The sequence below is a fragment of the Trachypithecus francoisi genome, unplaced genomic scaffold, assembly GCF_009764315.1.
Source record: "Trachypithecus francoisi isolate TF-2019V2 unplaced genomic scaffold, Tfra_2.0 Lachesis_group14, whole genome shotgun sequence".
NCBI classification, from domain to species: domain Eukaryota; kingdom Metazoa; phylum Chordata; class Mammalia; order Primates; family Cercopithecidae; genus Trachypithecus; species Trachypithecus francoisi.
This window is the reverse complement of record NW_022681459.1, coordinates 58,149,073-58,169,656: the sequence shown is the minus strand read 5'-3', so window position 1 is coordinate 58,169,656 and position 20,584 is coordinate 58,149,073. Positions and strand designations below refer to the sequence as shown.

The 20,584-nt window shown below is 50.2% G+C and overlaps 2 protein-coding genes across 3 annotated transcripts in view; both read right to left on the bottom strand.

Moving 5' to 3' along the window:
• EFCAB6 (EF-hand calcium binding domain 6) overlaps positions 1-2,517 on the bottom strand; it is a 308,815-nt gene extending 306,298 nt beyond the window's left edge. Inside the window, exon 1 of one of the 2 annotated variants that reach the window (XM_033233690.1) lies at positions 2,283-2,517. The gene's annotated coding sequence lies outside the window, so the exon portion shown is untranslated. Of the gene's footprint in view, positions 1-1,956; positions 2,254-2,282 lie in introns of those variants that run through there. The other variant, XM_033233691.1, reaches the window with a different exon arrangement.
• Positions 2,518-14,766: 12,249 nt separating this feature from the next.
• SULT4A1 (sulfotransferase family 4A member 1) overlaps positions 14,767-20,584 on the bottom strand; it is a 37,428-nt gene continuing 31,610 nt past the window's right edge. Inside the window, exons 6-7 of the mRNA XM_033233689.1 lie at positions 19,284-19,422; positions 14,767-16,375 (exon numbers count right to left, since the gene is read on the bottom strand). Coding sequence (XP_033089580.1) covers positions 16,263-16,375; positions 19,284-19,422 — 252 coding nt within the window. The 3' untranslated portion in view covers positions 14,767-16,262. The remainder of the gene's footprint in view (positions 16,376-19,283; positions 19,423-20,584) is intronic.

The window sequence follows — 20,584 nt, the reverse complement described above, 5'->3', positions numbered from 1 at the left end:
AAAACTCTTGGGCTCAAGTGATCCTCCCACCTCCGGCTACCAAGTAGCTGGAAGTACAGGCAAATGCCACCATAGAGATGGGTGTCTCAATTTGTTGCCTGGGCTGGTCTCAAACTCCTGGCCTCAAGCATTCCTCTTGCCTCAGCCTCCCAAAGTGGTAGGATTACAGGCAAAAGCCACTGCACCTAACTTGTACTTTTTCATAGCCAACTTGTGAAGACTAAATTTAAAAAGTGTGAGGCACCAAACTGTGCTTAGCACATAGGAAGTGTTCAATTAGTATTAGCCAGTAGTAGTATTAGTAGTTGTTGTAGTAGAAATAGAAGTAGTAAAACTGCGAACAAATAGATGGAAAGAAAAAGTAACAAACGGTATCTGAAACAAAGTAACAAAATACGCAGTGAAAGATCAAAACCAAAAGTAGAAAATGAAGCTTTTAGTACTGAAAGGGTATCATACTCATGTTATCTCTATTCAGTTTTCTCAAACCTGTTGCAGTTGTTAACAACTGCCTTGTTAACAGCCAGCAGCCTCCCACCAGATTCCTGATCTGGTCAGGCAACCGGCTACTAAACATCCTCATGGAGCTGGTTCTGTCTCCAGGTCCCAATCAGCTGCAGGGATCACAGCATGGGTGCTATAGAGATCTCTGTATAAGGGGAAGAAGTGGAGAGCTGGAACAGGGCAGTTTTTCCCTGGAGAGTGCAATTTACAGTCTCAGGTAAGCACTTCTTGATAAATATCTATGATCACCTATCATGAACCAAGCATTAAAATGAGCATAGAGGAAAAAGGGAAAGTACAGATAACTAAAATAAAATCCTCATCCTCAAAGGATCTTTCAATAAGACTGGGTAGGAGGCAAATATCTTTGCATAAATTCAAAGAGGGCATTTCTGACTCACTTTCATATCCCCAGAACTTAGCCAAGTAAACATTCGCTGAATTGAAGGCAATGGATAAAAGACATGAACTGTAGTGTATGAAAGTAGAATTTATTTACAGCATTTCTGTTAAATCTACCCATTTAGGAGCACATATTAAATTAGGCCAAGGCGGGCAGATCACTTGAGGTCAGGAGTTTGAAACCAACCTGACCAACATGGTGAAACCCCATCTCTACTAAAAATACAAAAATTAGCTGGGCGTGGTGGCAGGCGCCTGTAAATCCCAACTACTTGGGAGGCCAAGGCACGAGAATCGCTTGAACCCAGGAGGCGGAGGTTGCAGTGAGATGGGATTGTGTCACTGCACTCCAGCCTGGGTGACAGAGCAAGATTCCGTCAGGAAAGAAAAGGAGAGGAGAGAGGAGGGGAGGAGAGCAGAGGGGAAGGGGAGGGGAGGGGAAGGAGAGGGGAGGAGAGGGAGGGGAGGAAGGAAAGAAAGAGGAGAGTAGAGGAGAGGGGAGGAGAGGGAGGGGTGGGAGGGAGGGAGGGAAGGAGGAAGGAAGGAGGGAGGGAGGGAGGGAGGGAGAGAAAGAGAGAGAAGAAGAAAAAAGAAAAGAAAAAAGAAGAGAAAAGAGAAAAGAAAAGAAAGAGTCCCCTTAACAGGGGCAAGACATCCTGAAAGGCAAAGATTTGGAGAGAAAGGAAGGGAGTAGAGAGAGGGGTAATTTGGACAACCTTCAAGTAAGCCCTATACAGATGTGTAACTCACCAAAGTGTTTCCAAACAAAACTTCTGAGGGAGGCAGGGTAATTATGCGTAGGCTAAGGGAGAAGAGTGTACAAGAGCAGAGGTTTTGCCGTGAGACAGAAATGAGTTTGAATTCTGGCTCAGAAACTTCCTATGATAGTTGTGTGACTTTGGCAAAGTCCCTTCACCCCATAGGTTTCAAGTCCTCGTCTGTCTAGAGGAGGGAGTCAATCATGATATTCACAAGAGTGCTGTGGCACAAATGAAATCAGGAGCATGAGACATGTTGTAAACTGGAGAGATTTAGGGCATTTCCACACACATTTCCCAGCTGATTCTCACAGAGATGCAGGGAGGAAGACGTCACCACCGTCAGCGTTGTTTATCGTTCTTCTCCACATATCAGGTAAGCTCCGGGAACAGGGGCCCTACTATTTCCCACAGGGCCCCAGGGCCTACAACGTGCCTGGCACAAGCAGACGCGCCCTGAACACCTGCTGGGTGAATAAACAAATCACCACCCCTTCATCCCTGGGAGTGGGCAGCAGCGCCGGCCTTCTCAGGGCAGTGAGACCCAGGGAGCTGCCCGCCCGCCCAGCCCCTCCTCGGCCTGTCGCACGCGCGTGGCCACCCCGAATGCAGCCTTACCGGGGCCCCCTCCTCGATTCTCCGCCTAGCTGGGCGGGCACCCGCTTGCGCCGACCTCAAGCCGCGGGGTCTCAGAGGGACCGCCTGTTCGGCGTCTCTAGGACGCTGTTGCCCGAGAGATGACGGCAGTCGCTGATTGGAGAATAAGCATACACGCCTGGCAAGAAGCGGAGCTATGATTGGTCAATTGGAGATAAACGAGAAGGGGCGGGGCCAGGTTGGTTCCGCGACTGCACTCCCGGAAGAAATTTCCGCCGGAAGTCCCGTTCTCTGAGGAGCGGGAACCGTGGAGACTCGCGTCACGGGAGCTGGTTTCTGTTACGTGGGCTTTACCGCGAGCTGGGCAGGTCGGCCCGGTCCCACCGAACTGCATAGGGCCGTGTGGCCGGGGGAAGTCAGCCCCCTGCTCTGAGAAGCAGACTCTCCGTCTGTAAAAGGCTAAGCGTGCCCACTTGGGGCCTGTGGTCAGGATTGGCTGGAGTAAAGTCGGCAAAGCTCCTATCGCATCCTGCGCCTTCGTTAGGGTGAGCGCTGATGGGGACTCGCATTGTGCCACCAGATAGCGGGTCCCACTGGGTCCCTTTGTGTGCTCGAGGAGACAGCCCCGGAGGACGGGGGCTCGCCTGCTTTGCTCGGGCTGTAGCCTCAGCCTCCACCCATACCCACAGTAGGCATCCATTCCATTGATATTCGCTGAGTGAATTACTACTAAGACAGAGGGCCGAGTGGAAGCGCCATAAATCGTGTGTGATAGTAATTGTTGTCGCTGACCCTGTGGAGCACTTCCCTTGCCAAGCACTCACCCATCCTAGGTATGTACTTTACATGTAATAGTCATCTTCATTTGTCTTCACAACAGCCTAGTGAGGTAGGTGCTGTGGTTTTTCCCATTTTACAGATAGGAAACTGAGGCACACAGGGCATTTTGTTCAAGGACACACTGCCAGTCAAGGGTAGGAGCAGAGTAAGAACCCAGGGAGCTTGCTCTTAGGCACCCTGCCGCGCTGCTCACTGTGGGGGAGAAGCAGCCAGGCAGACATGTGCAGTCTGGAATTCCCTGCACACATGGCTTTGGCAGGTCAATTAGACTGGGTGCCCTGATGTGTGCTGCAAAGATGGATACTGTGCGGTCCCTGCTGGGTAGTCTGACTATACTTCACTGGCCAGCTAGTTTTCCTGTTCACCAAGAGAATTCTTTCCCATGGCTTGTCGCAGACCTCCCGCACCCACTATGTCCTCACCTCACTCAGTGACCATGGGTCTTATCCCATTGAGAAAATGGAATGCGGAAGAATGGAATACACTCCTTCACAATCACTTTGGCATTCATCCCCTCTTTTGCTCTTGCCCCAAAAGAGGGTCTCTCCCAGAGGCCAGTCCCTCTAACTGTGTCCTGGATCCCTCCCCATTTGCCTTCTTTATTATAGGCAGTGCTCTAAGTGTGGTCTGGGAATCCCTGGGGATCCTGAGACCCTTTCAGACTGTCCATGGGGCCAAAAAATACTTTCATAACACTAAGACTTTACTTGCTTCTTCATTGTTAGTCTCTCATAAGTATATGGGATTTTCCAGAAGCTACATGATGTGTGATATTGCAACAAATTGAACGCAAAAGAAGATAAGAGATCCAGCGGTCTTGTACTAAGCCAGCTGTTAAAGAGATCTGCAAAAATAGAAAACTGCCCCTCTTTTCACTTTTTTGGAAAGTATAGTTTTTCATTAGAGAACGGTAACATGTAATGGGTTTATTATTTTTAATGAGTTAATTTTTTTATTGATTGTATTTTCTAACATGGTAAATATTGATAGATATAAACATAAATAAAAGTTTTTTGGGATCCTCAATACTTTTTAAGAGTGTGAATGGATCCTGAGGCCAAAAAGTTTAGTCCTGAGATCAAAAAGGCTTCGGTTATTTCCTCTCTCTTGATAGCCAAGAGTCTCATTCTTTCTCTTTCTCTTTCCCTCCTTCTTGGAACATGCTTTAGTATCTCACATCTTAAAAAAAAAAATAGATGATCTTCTGGTTTCCACCCCATTTCTCTGCTCCTCTTCAACCTGCTTCTCAGTAGAGCTGTCTATACATGCTGTCTTTCAGTTACCAAATTTCACAGAAGCGTGACTCTCATTGCCTGGTAACTGGCATTCTCACAAATATTTCTTCTATACTTGGCCGTACATTACTTGACCTCTCAGTAGCATTCAGCCCAGTTGATCACTCCTTTCTGCCCGAAATACTTCAGGCTTCTCTAATGCCACACCAACTACTCAATTTTTGGGCCCCACTGGTAACTTCCTTCCTCTGTGTGGCGTTTGGATGTTAGGGCCTCTCTGACACTGTCGCAGATCCTGCTATTACACTTCTCACCAGCCTTGACTCCTTTACTGGAATGTACTGGAGACCACTCAGACTTAAGCCATCCACATCGCCCTTGATCCACTCACCTCCCTCACTTATCTATTTCCTTTTTTTTTTTTTTTTTTGAGACGGAGTCTCGTTCTGTCGCCCAGGCTGGAATGCAGTGGTACGATCTCGGCTCACTGCAACCTTGCCTCCCGGGTTTAAGCAATTCTGTGCCTCAGCCTCCTGAGTAGCTGGGATTACAGGCATGAGTCACCACGCGCAGCTAATTTTTGTATTTTTAGTAGAGATGGGGTTTCACCATGTTGGCCAGGCTGGTCTTGAACTCCTGACCTCGTGATCCACCCTCCTCAGCCTCCCAAAGTGCTGGGATTACAGGCGTGAGCTACCGCACCTGCCCTCACTCACCTATTTCAAGGCAGTGCTCAAACTAGGAAGGCTTGTTATCCCTCAATGATCACTACCTCATCCCAGACATCTAGTGCTTCAGCAAGTCCTGTTGGTTCTAATGCCAGAATACCTACATGGTAGCAATCTCTTCAGTTCTCTCCAAGTTCCCCTCTGCTACCTTGCCTTAAAAGCCTTCTTATGCTAAAAATAAAAATCTTTAAAACAGCTTGCAAGGCCACTGGGACCGTCCTATAACCTCCTTCTCCCCCTAGGATCACTGTGGTCACAAAGCCCAGAAGCCAGCCTGAATGGGGCTCCTGCTGGCCAGAATAATGAAGGACAGTAAAAGCAATAAGAGTCATGAGTCCAGGCCAAGGAGGGATGGACAGATAGAATAAATGCAGGACAAGGGAGGGCACGTGCTTACAGTAGCAGGCCTAGGATCATACAGGGGGACTAGAGCTGAAAAACCATCATGTTGCAACCACTGAGTAAAGATTGATTCAGGTAACGATCATTCATGGGTGTTTCATCTCGGGGTTGTTTGGATGCGGAGTAGGATATTTGCATTGTTTTAAAGGATAGTCCCACAGATCACTTATTACTTACAAGGGAAAAAGCAGTCATAAAACAAAAGAAAAATGGACAATGCTTGGACACCATAATAAAAATTAACACTGCCAACAAGGAGCATGGACATTGTGTGGCTTCAGATGTAATGTAAAGGACAACCTCCGTTGAAAAGGGCAACTTCTGTAGTGTTCTCATCTGGAATGCATCACCTCATCCTATCATAAGAAGACATTAGAAAAAATAAATAACAATAATTCCATTTTTTTAATGGTTTTTGGTGTTGTTTTGTTTGTTTGTTTGAGACAGAGTCTCGCCATGTTGCCCAGGCTGGAGAGTAGTGATGCGATCTCAGCTCACTGCACCCCCCACCTCCTGGGTTCAAGCAATGCTGCTACCTCAGCCTCCCGAGGAGGTGGGATTATAGGCACACATCACCACGACCAGCTAATTTTTGTATTTTTAGTGTAGTCAGGATTTCACCATGTTGGCCAGACTGGTCTTGAACTCCTGATGTCAAGTGATCTGCCCACCTTAGCCTCCCAAAGTGCTGGGATTACCGGCATGAGCCACTGTGCCCAGCCTGTAACTTACTTTCAAATGCTTCTGAAAAAATTATGTATTGATAGATAGCAAATAATAAAGCAATTGGGGCAAAACGTGCACAGTAAGTGAATCTGAGAAAGTGAGTTGTATTAGATAGGACTGTGGTAACAAATTTCCACAGACTGGGTGGCTTGGACAACAGAAATGTATTGATTGTCTCACAGTCCTGGAAGCATCTTCAATCCGAAAGAGCCTGAGGGATAATTTGAGGTGATAAACCTTGGCCAATGTCTAACTGCGTGGGCAAACATGAAATTCTAGTAGGGAATACCTTAATGTGTTTTGCACTGGCCTGCTCTCAACAGTGAAGCAGGCCAGGCATGGTGGCTCACGCCTGTAATCCCAGCACTTTGGGAGGGAGGCTGTGGCAGGAGGATCATCTGAGGTCAGGAATTCGAGACCAGCCTGGCCAACATAGTGAAATTCCATCTCTACTAAAACTACAAAAATTAGGTGTGGTAGTGGGCACCTGTAATCTCAGTTACTTGGGAGGCTGAGGCAGGAGAATTGCTTGAACCAGGGAGGCACAGGTTACAGTGAGCCAAGATTGTGCCACTGCACTCCAGCCTGGGCAACAGAGCAAGACTCTGTCTCAAAAAAAAAAAAACAGTGATGCACACATAAGTGGTGTACAACTGGATCAATGTAGCCAAGAACCCAGAAACTCAAAACCCTTGCTTATTTCCTTGAACCCAAGGACAATTTTTCCATGTGTTGAAATGACTAATTAGATGAGTCCGTCATGAAGTTTTGTGATTCTTTTTTTTCTCCTTAAAGATCATGCTCAATCCAGAGAAACGGTTTCCCTTGTTCCAGGAAATGTTTCACCTCCATGTGAAGATTTAATTTTTACAGAAGCTGAAATTTCCCTCGTTTATTATCTACATGAACCCCTAAAATCTATTCAATAAGGTTTGATCTTTGATGGAATAGACCAGAGTTGTATAATGTGACAGTGGCCCCAAGGAACAGTTTGTAGGAGGAGATTGTTGTTCTTTTCTGGAAAAAAAAAAAAAAAAAAACTTTCCAGAAGACATTGATGGTTCCCTTAGGTGCCCTGCAGTGGGTCCACTTCCAACAGGCTCAAGCCTGGATTTGGGGGGTGAGGTTCCCACCTTCTCCTAGATACCATTCAGCATCACTGAAGCCAGTAAACTCACCTCCCAAGGAACCGTTACCATCTCTACTATTTACACCCATGGCATGAGTCTGCTGCTCAAGACCTTTGATGAGAATCTTGAAAAAGAAAACCATGAATCGTTGGAGAATATGTCTTTACACTTATTTGCAACAGATGGCTCAGTCCCTCAGTATTCAAGAAGAAACTCTGGGATCGTGGAGAGCTGTGTGGCAGTCACCCTCTGCCCACCCTGCAGGTTTTGGGGGCTTGGAGCTGGTTTTCACCACAATTCTGTACACCTAAGAGACTGGGCCGTAAGATCAAGCCTGTAATTATCTCACAGGCATCAGTGATGATGTTATGAATGCAGCTTATGCCTTCATGTGGAGAAAGAAACAGCAGGGGCTGATTAGCCCCGAAGAAGTTAAGTACTGTTTTCCACCATGTCTATTAATAAAGAAGGGAGGAAGAGCAAGCGCGTGGCAGGGATGCGTAGCGCATCCACATGGAAACGGAGAGTCTCTCCCTCTCAAAAATCTGCTTCCCTGACTGCTGTCCTTTTGGTAGCCTCATAAAATGGAGACAAGACTCTCCTCAGCTGTCCTGAGGAGGAAAAAAAATATATGACATAAAAATAAATGAGGTATAAGTAGCTCCTTTGGAAAAGCTACTGTGGTTATTTTTTCTCTACTAAAATAGCTGCTTTCTCTCTCGAATATTTACCTTGACAGATGACGCAGCTGCTCGTTTTAGTTCAATCAGCCAGAAACTAAATTGCACATGTTAAACATTGTCACTACAAATAATTGATGATTACTTGTAAACAGGGGGCCATTTGAGGATCTAATTGAGGATGCTCCACGGAGAGTGGCTCTCCACAGGCTCAGCAAAGCACCTAGCCATGTTCTCATTCCCCTTTAAGGGACTGATACACTATTAAGCTCTTAATTTCCTTTAATGGCTACTGGTTGTTTCCTTTCATGGAAACAAGAATAAAATCCACTTATGTTGCTCCTGAACCAGATTCCGTGGTGTTGAACACTGGTATTTAGAATTTTAATGAACCCTGGCTGGGCACGGTGGCTCACGCCTGTAATCCCGGCACTTTGGAGACCGAGGTGGGTGGATCACCTGAGGTCAGGAGTTCGAGATCAGCCTGGTCAACATGGTGAAACCCTGTCTCGACTAAAGATACAAAAATTAGCCAGGCTTGGTGGCAGGTGCCTGTAATCCCAGCTACTCAGGAGGCTGAGGCAGGAAAATCGCTTGAACTCAGGAGGTGGAGGTTAAAGAGAGCTGAGATTGCGCCACTGCACTCCAGCCTGGGTGACAGAGTGGGACTCTGTCTCAAAAAAGAATTTTAATGAAACCTGCCTTCCAAACATTATATTGCAGCAATCTTAGAAGAATGCCCCACCTCTGGAATAGAGAAGCAGTTGGAAAGGAACAGTTGCATGTTCCCTACACCTGGGCAACCGGCAGGCCCCTGACAACCACAAGTAATTCTCTTTGCTGAGAGCCAGGATCTTGCAACAGCTTGTCATTAGTGCTGTTTAGCATTTAATTTGCCTTTAGTTAGGTAACAAGCATTTATGGATTACCTGTTAGGAACGAATGCACAGTATGGGAGCAGAGGGATGAATGAGGCACAGACTCTGCTCACGGCCTACTTGGGGCTAGAAATATCTACTCAGGAAAGAAAACTTGAAAGCAGTTAGCAAATGCAAACTGATATACCATTACAGGGAATCATCACTCTTTCCAAATTCAAGGCTCTAACTCCTGGCACGCTTCTAAGGAAAAAAGATATGTGTTTCTGCATCCCGTCTCATGATGGGAGTGAGGATATGCCAGTCAGTCCTCCTGTGGGCTGAGGAACAGTCTGGCCTTCTCTTCCTCTGCAGAGTCCAGGCGTGATAGAGACACAGGATGGAGGCAGCCACCACCCATTGAAAACCAGCCTGTCTGCCGGATCTGGCGACCCCCCTAAGGTCTTTGGTAAAAACCGTAAGTGCTGCCAATCCATGTCCACCACATACCTTGGGCTGTGAATGAATCCTAGCTCACTGCCATCCTCGACACGACTAGGCCTCAGTTTTTACCAAAGACCTTAGGGGGGTCGCCAGATCCGGCAGACAGGCTGGTTTTCAATGGGTGGTGGCTGCCTCCATCCTGCGTCTCTATCACACATGGACTCTGCAGACGAAGAGAAGGCCAGACAGTTCCTTAGCCCACAGGAGGACTGATTGGCATATCCTCACTCCCATTATGAGACGGGATGCAGAAACACATATCTCTTTTCTTTAGAAGCGTGCCAGGAGTTAGAGCCTTGAATTCAGAAAGAGTGATGATTCCTCGTAATGGTATATTGGTTTGCATTTGCTAACTGCTTTCAAGTTTTCTTTCCGGAGTAAGCACTTACGGGGAAGGCTTTCCAAGGGGCCGAACGGTCCCTAGCAGTTAGGGAAGCGAACGTTGGAAGTGCAGGTCAAGGTCTCAGAGTGAGCAGTGTGGCTGGGCCAGAGAGGGCCTTCCAAGTGCATAGGCAGTAGAGGCAGCTGGACACAGCTGGCGTGACAAGGCAAGGCTGGATCCCTCAGACTCTGGGAATTCTCCAGCCATCAGGCTTCACGGAGCACTGCTTCTGTGCTAAGTTCCTGATGCCAAGGAAAGTGAGAGAGACATGGCCCTGGCCTCAAGAAGCTTTCCGGGCAGATGGCTGTGTATCCAGGATATGTTAAGGGAGGTGTAATATTAACCAAAAGTGGAGCTCCGAGCTCCTACCCTTGGCAGAGGGCTTCTTGGAGTAGATCGTGCCTGGACCCTGCCCAGGGGCGTCTTGGAGTAGATCGTGCCGACCGACCGCACTGAATCACTGTAAGCCGGGTCCAGTCCGGGAATGGCAACCCAGGCAGCGGGAAGTGCGTATCTGGGACGTGGAGGGCCCAGACAGCTGTGGTTCTCCAGCAGTGAGATGGGTGCCAGGCCACCAACTGGATCTGAGAGATTCTTTACCCATCTGGGAACTGCATGTCCTATGGATTGTAAAGGGTCAACCTGAGAGACAGAAAGACCCAGGGAAAAGGCCCCCTAACCATTCACTTCAGTGTCTGGGGATGCATGGACTGGGGAAGAGTGTCCGGCTGGCTCCGATGCGGTCTCTGCTTCTGCAGAAGGGGCCTTGCTCACGCAATCTTCAGACTTGCATTCCCAGCTGGTGCCCAGCACCATGAATATATGTAAGATAACAACTCTAAAGAGGGATAAAATGTATTTTTTGGTCGATTTTTATTTTTCAAACACATTTAGCATTCTCTGAGTTTTAAAAAATGCTTTTAATAGAGCACAGACTCCTTTCCTCAGTGGTGAGGAGACAGATTTAAGGGCTGCAGCTCAGACAGTCAGTGCCAGCTAGCATTCAGGGATCCAAGTGTGAGAATCAAATTGTCGTTTGATGTGTGGATTTGGCAAAGGCTCAGCACGCCTTGGAGATGGTGCCCATGGCCCACGCTGGGTGGCAGGTGCTTCTGCCTTGGGCTCTCTCTGCTCCTGCCGGCCGGGCCTGTCATCGGCTGAAAAGCCGGCATCTCCCACATCCATCAGCGCTCCTCTCTGGAGCGGAGTCGCTGGACAATGTGACCATACTGAAGAGGCACAGCATGCTCCTGCTGGCTGGAATTTTAGGACACCTGGTTTGTGACCTCTTCATTAGGAAAGGGGACTTCCCTACAGTCCCACAAATAGGGGCAGAGCGGCACTGGAGCTGGCGCCCGACTCCCGGCAGGAAAAGGTTCTGTCCTCATTTGGGCATATTCTGTTTCTGCCCACCTGGTGTGTGCCCTCCGTGACTCCTGCCCCGTTTCCGGACCCGGCTCATGCCTACTTCTCACACTAAGCCACCGCTTGGAGTCTCTGCAGTGCTTACTGTCTGCTCCGCCCCTTCTGTTTGCCCATTTGTTATGGAGGTGTGTGTTTAAACGGGCAAAGCAGCATGCTGCCAGGGACACCAGGAAAGCCCACTTAGCCATCCACTGGAGACTCTGACAACTAGAAGAAACCTGGGAGGCCACATGACAGATATGGAGACAGGCTGAGAGAAGGCAGGGGATGTCCCAGGTTATGCAGTCAGCCAGGGACAAAGCCGGGATTTTGGAGCCCAAGTCCTCTGCTCCCTGCCAGGCCTCCTTTCATAAGGACGTGAGCGATGGCTGAGAGCAGAGCCCCAAGGAAATGGAATGGAGGAGAACTCGATTAGAAGGGGGAGAATACCAAGGCCAGGTCACCAGGACTCAGCACAGGGCCTTGCAGAGCAGGTGCTTCTAAATGCCCAAGAGACACAGGAAGAAAGGGAGAGATGGGGGTACCAAGGAAGGGTCTCAGTAGCTCTATGGGCACCATATTTCTGGACATGGGACAGAGAAAGAAGGGCAGAAGGAAGGGCACTGGAAACACAGCTACGCCTAGATTTGGAAAGCCAGTGACCTCGAAAACGATGTTCCGGACATAGGGAAGACCATGAGCAAGGCTGCACTTGTAGGAAGGACCGGGACCTGATCCACTGGCAGTAAAGAAACATCACTAAGGAAGTGGGGGCAATGGCAGGAAGTGGGGGCCAGAGTGAGGAGATAGGAGCTCAGCCCGGGTCTTGTTTGGAAAGACGCAGCCTCCATGGGCCAAGCAGGAACAGTAGGAAAAGACTGATGGTAGAGCCCCCACTCTCAGGACGTCCCTGTCTCCAAGGGAGACAGCCACACAACACTGAGGTGGGGCGGTGAGGAAAGCAGGGATCGCTGGGGAGCGTGAGGGACTCACTCGCCCGGCACAGCAGGCAGGGCTGGGCGGCTCAGGTGAGGGAAGTGATGGTTCCGAGAGCCCTAGCTGGGGTGACAGCTGCAGAGGGCGGCTCAGAGTGGAGGGGCTGTCCCAGGAGCTGGTGAGCTTACCAGGGACAAGATGTCCCTTGCCAGGGATGTCACAGAGGCTGTTCCTCAGCTGGATCATGCTGGGCCACCTGACCCAGGGGCCCTCCCTGTCTTAAAATGCACATTGTCCAATAAAGAGTGGAAGAGGATGTTAATGAGCAGGAATGGAGCCAAACTCTATGGGAGAACAGAGCTCGCCAGGCAGAGCCACCAGACACCTGAGGCACCCTCCTTCCACCACAAACACCATTGCCCCATAGCCTAGAGAGGTGGGTAAAAACTGATCTCCACTGAGATCTCCCAGGACAGGGCCTGCATGCGGCAGGCAGCCCCTGTCCCTGAGGGGGTCTCTCCGCAGTGCTGGGGACATTGTGGATGCCCACCTAACAGGGCTCATGTACCTCCCTACCACCCGCTGGCAACTGCAATTTGGCCACCCTGGAGCCCTGGCTGGCCGGCATAGGGGCGGGGCCAGAACAGACTCGTTTTATTTATGCTCACAAAGGAGTGTCACTGTTGTCAGAACCGTCCTCTGACGTGAGCAGGACAATGACGATCACCACTGTGTAAATCGTGACACTGGACCGGAGGAACTGACGTACCTGCTTCAGGTCAGAGAGCCGTGGAATCTGTGCTGATCCCTTTTCAGATGAAGAGCTGGGGGATGGAGGGAAAACAAGTGAACTCCAAATGACTTGGTGTCAGAGCCAGGAGGACAGCAAGGCGTGCCCAGCCCAGGCACGGGCAGCAGCTGAAGGCTACCATTTCAGAGCTCAGGGACTTGCTTGGCAAGAAGAGTGTGTGTGTGTGTGTATGTGTGTGTGTGTGTGTGTGTGTGTGGCAATGCTACGTTGGTCCCCAAAATACTTTTTGGAATCTCAATTGGTCTGTGAAATCAAAATGCCAGGCAACCACTGGCTTACGCTTAGAGGGCTCTGACATTCAGGAATGCTCTGGTGGATTGTTGTGTAAAATAACAAAGGACTAGGCCGGGGGCTGCCCAGGGCTCTCTCCTGTTCCCTGCCTGTCCAGGTGACCCTCACCCTCAGAACGCAGCTCATATCCCACCCGCGCTCCCAGGCAACTGCCCACCCGATGGCTCCCTCCTCCTGACCCTGGCTCCCTGGCAGTCTTCATGGCACCTTTTGCCTTGGCTTGTTTTTCCTGCCTTAGCTCCAGGTGAGCACAGCTGGAACCATGCTCAGAAGCCAGCACATGAAGGCCTGTGACTGCAGACCCCTAAGGAACCGTGCAGATGCTCTCACAGTCCCCACCCCACTTTGTGGATGGAGTGACTCACGGGGACAAAGGTCCCCTCGCTCTTGCCCCTGCAGTCTACCCACACAGCAGCCAGGAGAGTCTTTAAAAATGCAAAGCAGGTGGCGTTCTCCTGAGTAAGCCCTCCCATGGCTCCCTATCTTAGTACAAAAGCTGAAATCTCATGACCTGTGAGGCCCTCCAGCTGGCTCGCAGCCACCCCTCCAAAACCGAGTGCTTGCCAGCCCACTGCCCACCCAGCTGCAGCCAGCCCCCACTGCTCAGCACCATCTCCTCAGAGGCCCCCCCATTCTTCCACAGGCATGTTCCCTATCCCCTTACAGCACACTTGGGCCTGAACTCACCTTGGGTTCTATCGCCTGTCTCCTCCACTGGAATGCAAACTCCACAGAAGCAGGCCTTTCTCTGCCCCCTGCCGCATCCACAGTGCCGGGAACAGTGCCTGGCATGGAGCAGGTGCAGCTGAATGACGGACTCCATGAAGTGAGGTGAGTCACCCACCACGCAGGGAAGAGTGGACATGGGTAAATGGGCGCTGCCTGGACTCCAGGCGCACTGACTGCATCCTGGCTGCTTGACTGATGTGGTTAATAAATGACGAGAGGGCAAGCCCTGTAGGGCACAGCAGACTGGATACTTGATTAACCCAGTGTCTGTGTTAATTCCAGGTGCCAAAATAATTTCTAGGATTTCATCTGAGACCTAGAGATAGTTCATTGGAAAATAAACATGATTTCCCAGAAGGCTCGAGCTTTCTCAAGGAAAGCAATGCCCTGGACTTTCCTTCCACAAGAAATCAGGAAGACAGACTTTGGAATTCCCAGTGGGAAAGCGCAGTTGGAGGGGCCGGCCTCGGGCACCACAGTGCGCAATGCTGAACACAGGGCTCCCAGGCAAAGACTGGGAGGTCCCAACACCTGGGCCCACAGGTGCACCCACATCTCCCATGCTTTTCCCCTTTCTCCTCCACCCCCGTTTATAGAAGTGATCAGAGGTGAATGAGGAAATGGCGGGGGAACTGACCCCCTGGAAAGTCTGAATTTGAGTGAAATAATGAGGAGAAGTGAACCCTGGAAAGTCTGAATTCTGCTTCATCAAAGTCCAACAGGGACCTGTTTCCCTCTGCTGTCAACCCCAGGGAATGGGGTGTCAATGGGGCCCACAGTCATACTGTCCCAAGCACCAAAGGCACCGCTGCAGGGACACCCTCTACCCCAACAAGCACAAATGCTCGACGCGACTCCGGGAATGTGTCTTTATTAAAGATGCAAGCAAGCACAGAAGGATCATGTGTAGTGCTCAGTAACATCCATACAGTACTAAAAATAGAAAAATATAAATGAAATTTCACAGAAAGCAGCCTCCCTCACAGAAACACAGGCAAGGTGCTGCCGAGCCCACCGTGCAATGCCACGTGCCACCTGCCTGGCCACACTTCTCCCCTTTACAAATGAAAACACAAGCTTCTCTCTACACCCGTTTCAAATACAGCACCAAGAACGGAGACCCCTTCCACAGCAGCGACCCTCCTGACCACCACTTTGGGTGCTTCCCAGCCACATAAATGACAGACAACCCCGGTCCCCACGGGGTTGGCTGGCTACTGGCCCCCGTCTCTCCATCGCTTCAGCAAATTTGGGCAAGAAAATTAGGCAGTGAAGCAGTAAAGACCTCACGTTTACTCCCTCAGATACACGGAGGGATGAGATGCACAGACACGCAGGCGGCCGTGCCAACCTGATCCGAGTGAAACGGCTACACTCGCAAAATGGTCCTCCCACGGCTGAGCGCCTCAGGTGCACAGAACAAACTGAACGATAAAGACCCGGGGGTTTTAGAAATTTACTGTTAAGCATCTGCTTGGGAGCATTAGTAGGCTATCACTTCAGGAAACAAAGGAAGGCTGCGGAATTCAGCTCAAATTCCGAGCGCAACTGGTCCCTTGGTGGCCGACTCTCCACCCACTGCATGCAAATGCTCTGACTGCGTTAGACTCCCACCTGCCAGCCTCACCAAGCAGACTTCCATCAGCACGTGCCCCGCGAGCTCCTCTGTACAGGGCCTCCAGAGCCGCCGCTGGAAGTCTCTGGCAGAGGGATGTCCTTTCTGAAGACCTAGTGACCGGTTTCTGCTTTATTTCAGGAAGGTTCTGAAGAAGTGAACTCCGTCAGAATAAACAAGTGTCCAGATTCCCCCCAGCAGACCCAACTCATCCTCTGTTCCCACCATTATCTCAGAACCAAGTGAGAACAGAATGGCTGTGCCTTAGATAATAAAACTACAAAAATAAAGAGTTAACCCTGAGATCTTTCTACCATTCGGGTGTGGCTCGCTCCTGATTCCCCTTGGAAATGAACTTTTATTTGGTTTACTGACATTTATGTAGATTTCCAGTGAAAAGCTCTATAAAATACAATAATAATACGGGGTTGAAAAGGCAGACATTCTAGTTGCATATATTACAGGCTTTATCCTTATGGTCCAGGCCATTGGAACTGCAATGTGGAGACTGTTTGTAATCAGACATGGAGAGGCTGCACGTTCTGAAGGCGAGACAGCTGCTTTGGGTTGGGAATCATCACACTCCCTCCGCTCACGCCGCTCTTCCCTTCCCCCGCTGTTTCACACGCTGCTTCCAGAGTTTGTCCAGCAAGGAATAAATGAATGCATACAGGACTTTTGGCTAGTAGAGTGTCTGGGTATTGTGAGCATGCAAGTTGTCGTTTCTGTTATTACAAATAAAAGTCAAACGTGAGGTCACACTTTCCCATCTTCTGTTTATACACCAAGTCAAACTTCTCGTTCATGGAGACGGTGAAGATGTCCTTCCACAGCCCAACTCTTCCTGAAATGCAAACAAGAGAACTGCTGGGGCCACTTGCTGTCGGGCCAGCTACTGAACTAAAGGAAGCCTTGGAAATGGATCTGGAACATTCCAGATCTATTCCTGGGTCCCTCTGAACTTGGCCTATGGGGGCAGGAAGGGCCGTCTGAGCTACAGACCAGGTGGGTCCCCTAACATTTGTGAAACGATTGGATGCAGCAGAACGTGACCTGAACCAGCTTCCCTCTGAGGCTGTGGTGCAGTGAGCCACAACCACTTCCTGGTGACATTCCACGCCCCCTGCTGGGGCCCGCCAGGGAGACTCTACTCCTGTTCGGTGCTGAGTCCCCAGCACCTAGAATGGCACCTGGCACGTGGCAGGTGTTTAATAAACATCCCAGGAACGAGTATGATCTGCCATGGGAGTGCACTGCTCTGGGCATCGCAGGCAGCGCTGGCCCTCCCCACGCCATTATCCACTCGCAGCTCAACAGCGCCACCAAGGCGTCACTGGCTTCGGGAGCACTTGAAAAGGAAAAATAACCATCCACAGTGCAGAAAATTTTACAGCAAGTAGGAAGCCCTCCTGACTGCGCCAAAGATGCAGATTTCAAGGAGCCTGCCCTGGCAAACCCTGGGGAGGAATTTAAAGTGAATAAAATAGTTGCAGTATTAGCTAGCTTTAGAGACTAGAGGCAAAATATGCACTGCAGTGAGAATTCCGAGTCAACAATAAAATGAGTCTGGACACAGTCCCCAGCCGCTCTAGCCTAGGCTTGGTCAGAAACCCAGGCCTCTTCCTGGCAGCCACAAGGGAGGGCTGAGCTGTGGGCTCAACTGCAGGCACTATGAAGGCTTTGGAAAAACAAAAGACAGAGAGCTCAACATGACAAGAGAAGTCGTTGCTCCCATTGTCTTTGTTAACATAAAATCTTAGGTTGGTCTAGTCCAATAGCAATGGTGGCTATGAAGATGTCTGGAGCGGGGATTCCAAACTGCCCAGTTACGGGACTGTGAGCGCATCACCCGAGTGCTGGCTCCCTGCTTTCCAAGAACTGCTCGTTTAGAATTCTTTCTGTTGTCAGCATCTCTGAGATCAGAGCTCTGTCTCCAGCAAACGTCCTTCACTAGCTCTGTTATTAACAGTGGTCCTTGTCCAGGCAGGACCTCAGGTGTGAAACTGCAACACTGCAAATGCTGGGCTCAAATACCCACCATAACATGGACTTTCTCTTTGGTAGCAAAAAATTATCTATCAGTGTTGGAGAGGAAAAAAACAAGAAAAACTGTTCTTGTAACCCTTTAATGATACCTAAGGGACAAAATTAGAAGCTACTAGAGCAACCAAACTATATTTTCCCATGATTATTTTTCTCAGCTGAGACAGCTGAGAGCTCGTCAGAGGAGTCACCCACCTGGTTTAGGATTTGGAATCAAGACAATTTATGCTGTGACATGAATCAAATCTAAGCAATGCAGCTGGCTACTCGGCCCTGCATTCTCACCAACTCAAGAAGATCTTCCGAGCAAAGAGGCAATGTGCTAAAAGAAAACAAATCAAAGAACTGAAATAAAGCAAAACCAAGGTAAACCATGATAAAGCAAACCCGGGGGAAGGAGCATATGGGCACACAGTATGTTCACGACGCTGCTTCGCCACACACGTGAACCAAAAGGGGTATTTTGGAGAAGGTCACATCCAAGGATAACAACACACAGCAAAAGCAAAACTAAAAAAGAGCAAATAAATGTTAAATAATAAATATTTATGAAGATGCAGCCAGGAAAGAAGTCGAGAGGGACTGTGGTTCAGTTAACTTCCTCCTGAGGAGTCCACTGCTCTGCCTTTAGAGACGGCGCTTTGCGCTTGACCTTCAGAACCACCCTGAGCCATGATCAGCCCCTTTTCAGAGAACAAAAAGCCGCAGATGCTCAAGGCCTGACCTAAGTTGCGTTCCCAGAGGGCAGCAGAGCTGAGCTGCAGCCCACCACTTCTCTCATCCATCCCAGGCATCTCCCACTCCATTTTATGGGGGCTGCTGCTGAAGACCCATCCACATTTCTGGGCCTTCCCCTCAAACATTCTCCTCAACCCAGGAAGTGCCCAACACACCAAGTGTCCATAAGGTTCATACTTACCAAAAGGAGGCCCTCCTATGGCCAAGGCCAGCACCCTGGGATTTAAGAGCCTGGGCTCTCCACCATCAGGGTCAAATGCCACACACCCTTAAGGACAGGGGGAGCAACCCAGGTGGATCTGGGGAGGATTCCTGTCAGGAACACTGTCCCCATCTCCACCTGCCTCATGCCCACTGTCACCTGCCACCAAGAGCAGTAACTGGCCTCCCTCTGTGCAGCGGCTTAGCTTGGTCTGCTTAAGCTCACCGCCCCGAGGTGGGGCTAGGCCCCATCTGTGCTGCCTGCACCCAGAAGATGCTCGGTCAGCGTCCACTCAGTGAAGGAGAAAAAACAGTGTCTCCTAACTTCCCGCTCACTTCACTGAAGTCTCCCACCAGTCAGTTAGAGACTGAGAAACCCGTTAGCACACTTTGTGCTTTGAAATGTCATTGCACCAAACCCATCTCCTGGATCTGCTCTGTGAGGCGTTTGATCTCAGGCCATCTGAGTAGACCGCCCCCCCCCCCCAGAAACATACCACCCACAAAGCCTGAAACGCACTTCTTCAAATTAAAACACTGTTTGCTTGGAGGCAATGCAAACACCAGCGGGCAGGGCACTCCGTCACTCCATGAGCACTGTGCCATCCACAGGCACCAGCCGACAGAGCACAGGCCATGGGCCAGCTACGGACTGCTGGAAAAGGAGAGCAAGGAGGCCAACAAGCTAGAGCCAGCTCTCTAAGCAGGCAGAGAAAGCAGCCTGGCTGGGGCGAGGAGCGCCTGGGCGGGAGGCGGGGTGGGGCACATACCCCGGCCCACGGGCAGGGCCTCAGCGTTGCAGCACTGGTCCACCAGCTGGTGGCAGTGCTCTGTCAGGGCTTCCAGCTGGGTCTTGTCACAGGACACCCCCAGGAATCTGGCCAGCTGCTCCACCATCGTCACCAGGTCCTGGAAGACAAGTGCAGAGAGCAGTGCACCCCATCAGAGGCGGGGCCTTTTACTGGACATGACGCCAAGCTGGGCACACACTGGGGACTTTTTACACGCGGCCTTCCTTACTTCATGCTCATGACAAGGCGGACACCAGCCTTGTCTGGAAATAACACTAAGAGGTTAAGGAACTGCCCAAGCATGCTCAGCTCTCAAGTGGAGATCCTGAATTCAAACCCTGCTCCTCCAGGGAATTGGGATGCAGACATGAGTTCTTAATAGAGGCTGTGGTTAATTTTTAACAGCAGCAAGAAGTAAAAAATGTATTTCAGAACATCGTTCTTGTGAGGAGCAAGATCTAATGGGCTCCTCTTTCCCTTCCTGCTGCCCATCAGCTGGCCTCTGGGCTGGCCCTTGGGAGCACAGGGAGGCCCTTCTGGTCTCCAGACAGCCCTGCACTGGGCAGGAAGCCCGCTTCATCAGAGGCGAGATTCCGTCACGCCTGCCGTACCCTGCCCCATTATTTTACCACACCTGACAGCGGCATGTCACTGATGTGGCTAATGCCTTGAGGGGCCATTCCCCAGCCCCCCACCCCTGCCACTTTGTCCCCAGAAGATAAGGAGGCTCCTCCTCTTCTCAATCAGGGCGCTGAACTGTCGCCTAGAGGTACCCTGGTCCTCGTTAGGAAAATGCTGCAGGCTGTTTCCTCTCCGGAAGGTTTGTAGAGCAAATTCCCATATTAAAGCCTCTGAAAAGTCCTACAGTGAAAAGACGATTTCATTTCTTTAATGCAGCACTTCAGAAACCTTGAAAGAACATGTTCTCTGGCCGCTGGTGTGGGCGTCAGCGCCTCCCTGGCTCCCCACAGTGCGGTGACCCCTGCAGCAGCAGTGCAGGTCTCATTCTGGCCTTGCACTACCTCCCATGGGGAGGGGTGTGGTGCACCCGGGGCGCAGGGCTTGACTGAGAGTCGGAGGAACAGTTGTTAGAGAATGAGCCAAGGAATAAAGAGCTGCCTGTCCCTTGCCCTGCCGCCAAGAACTCCATTTCAAAGAAAGGGTAGCCATGGAGAGGCTGAAGAAACCTAGCTCTCAGAAGGGACGCTGCAAGAAGGACACTGCCGGCTAAAGTCAGCCTGCCGGAGCGGTCAGCAGAATCCTCCTGGGGCAGCTCATCG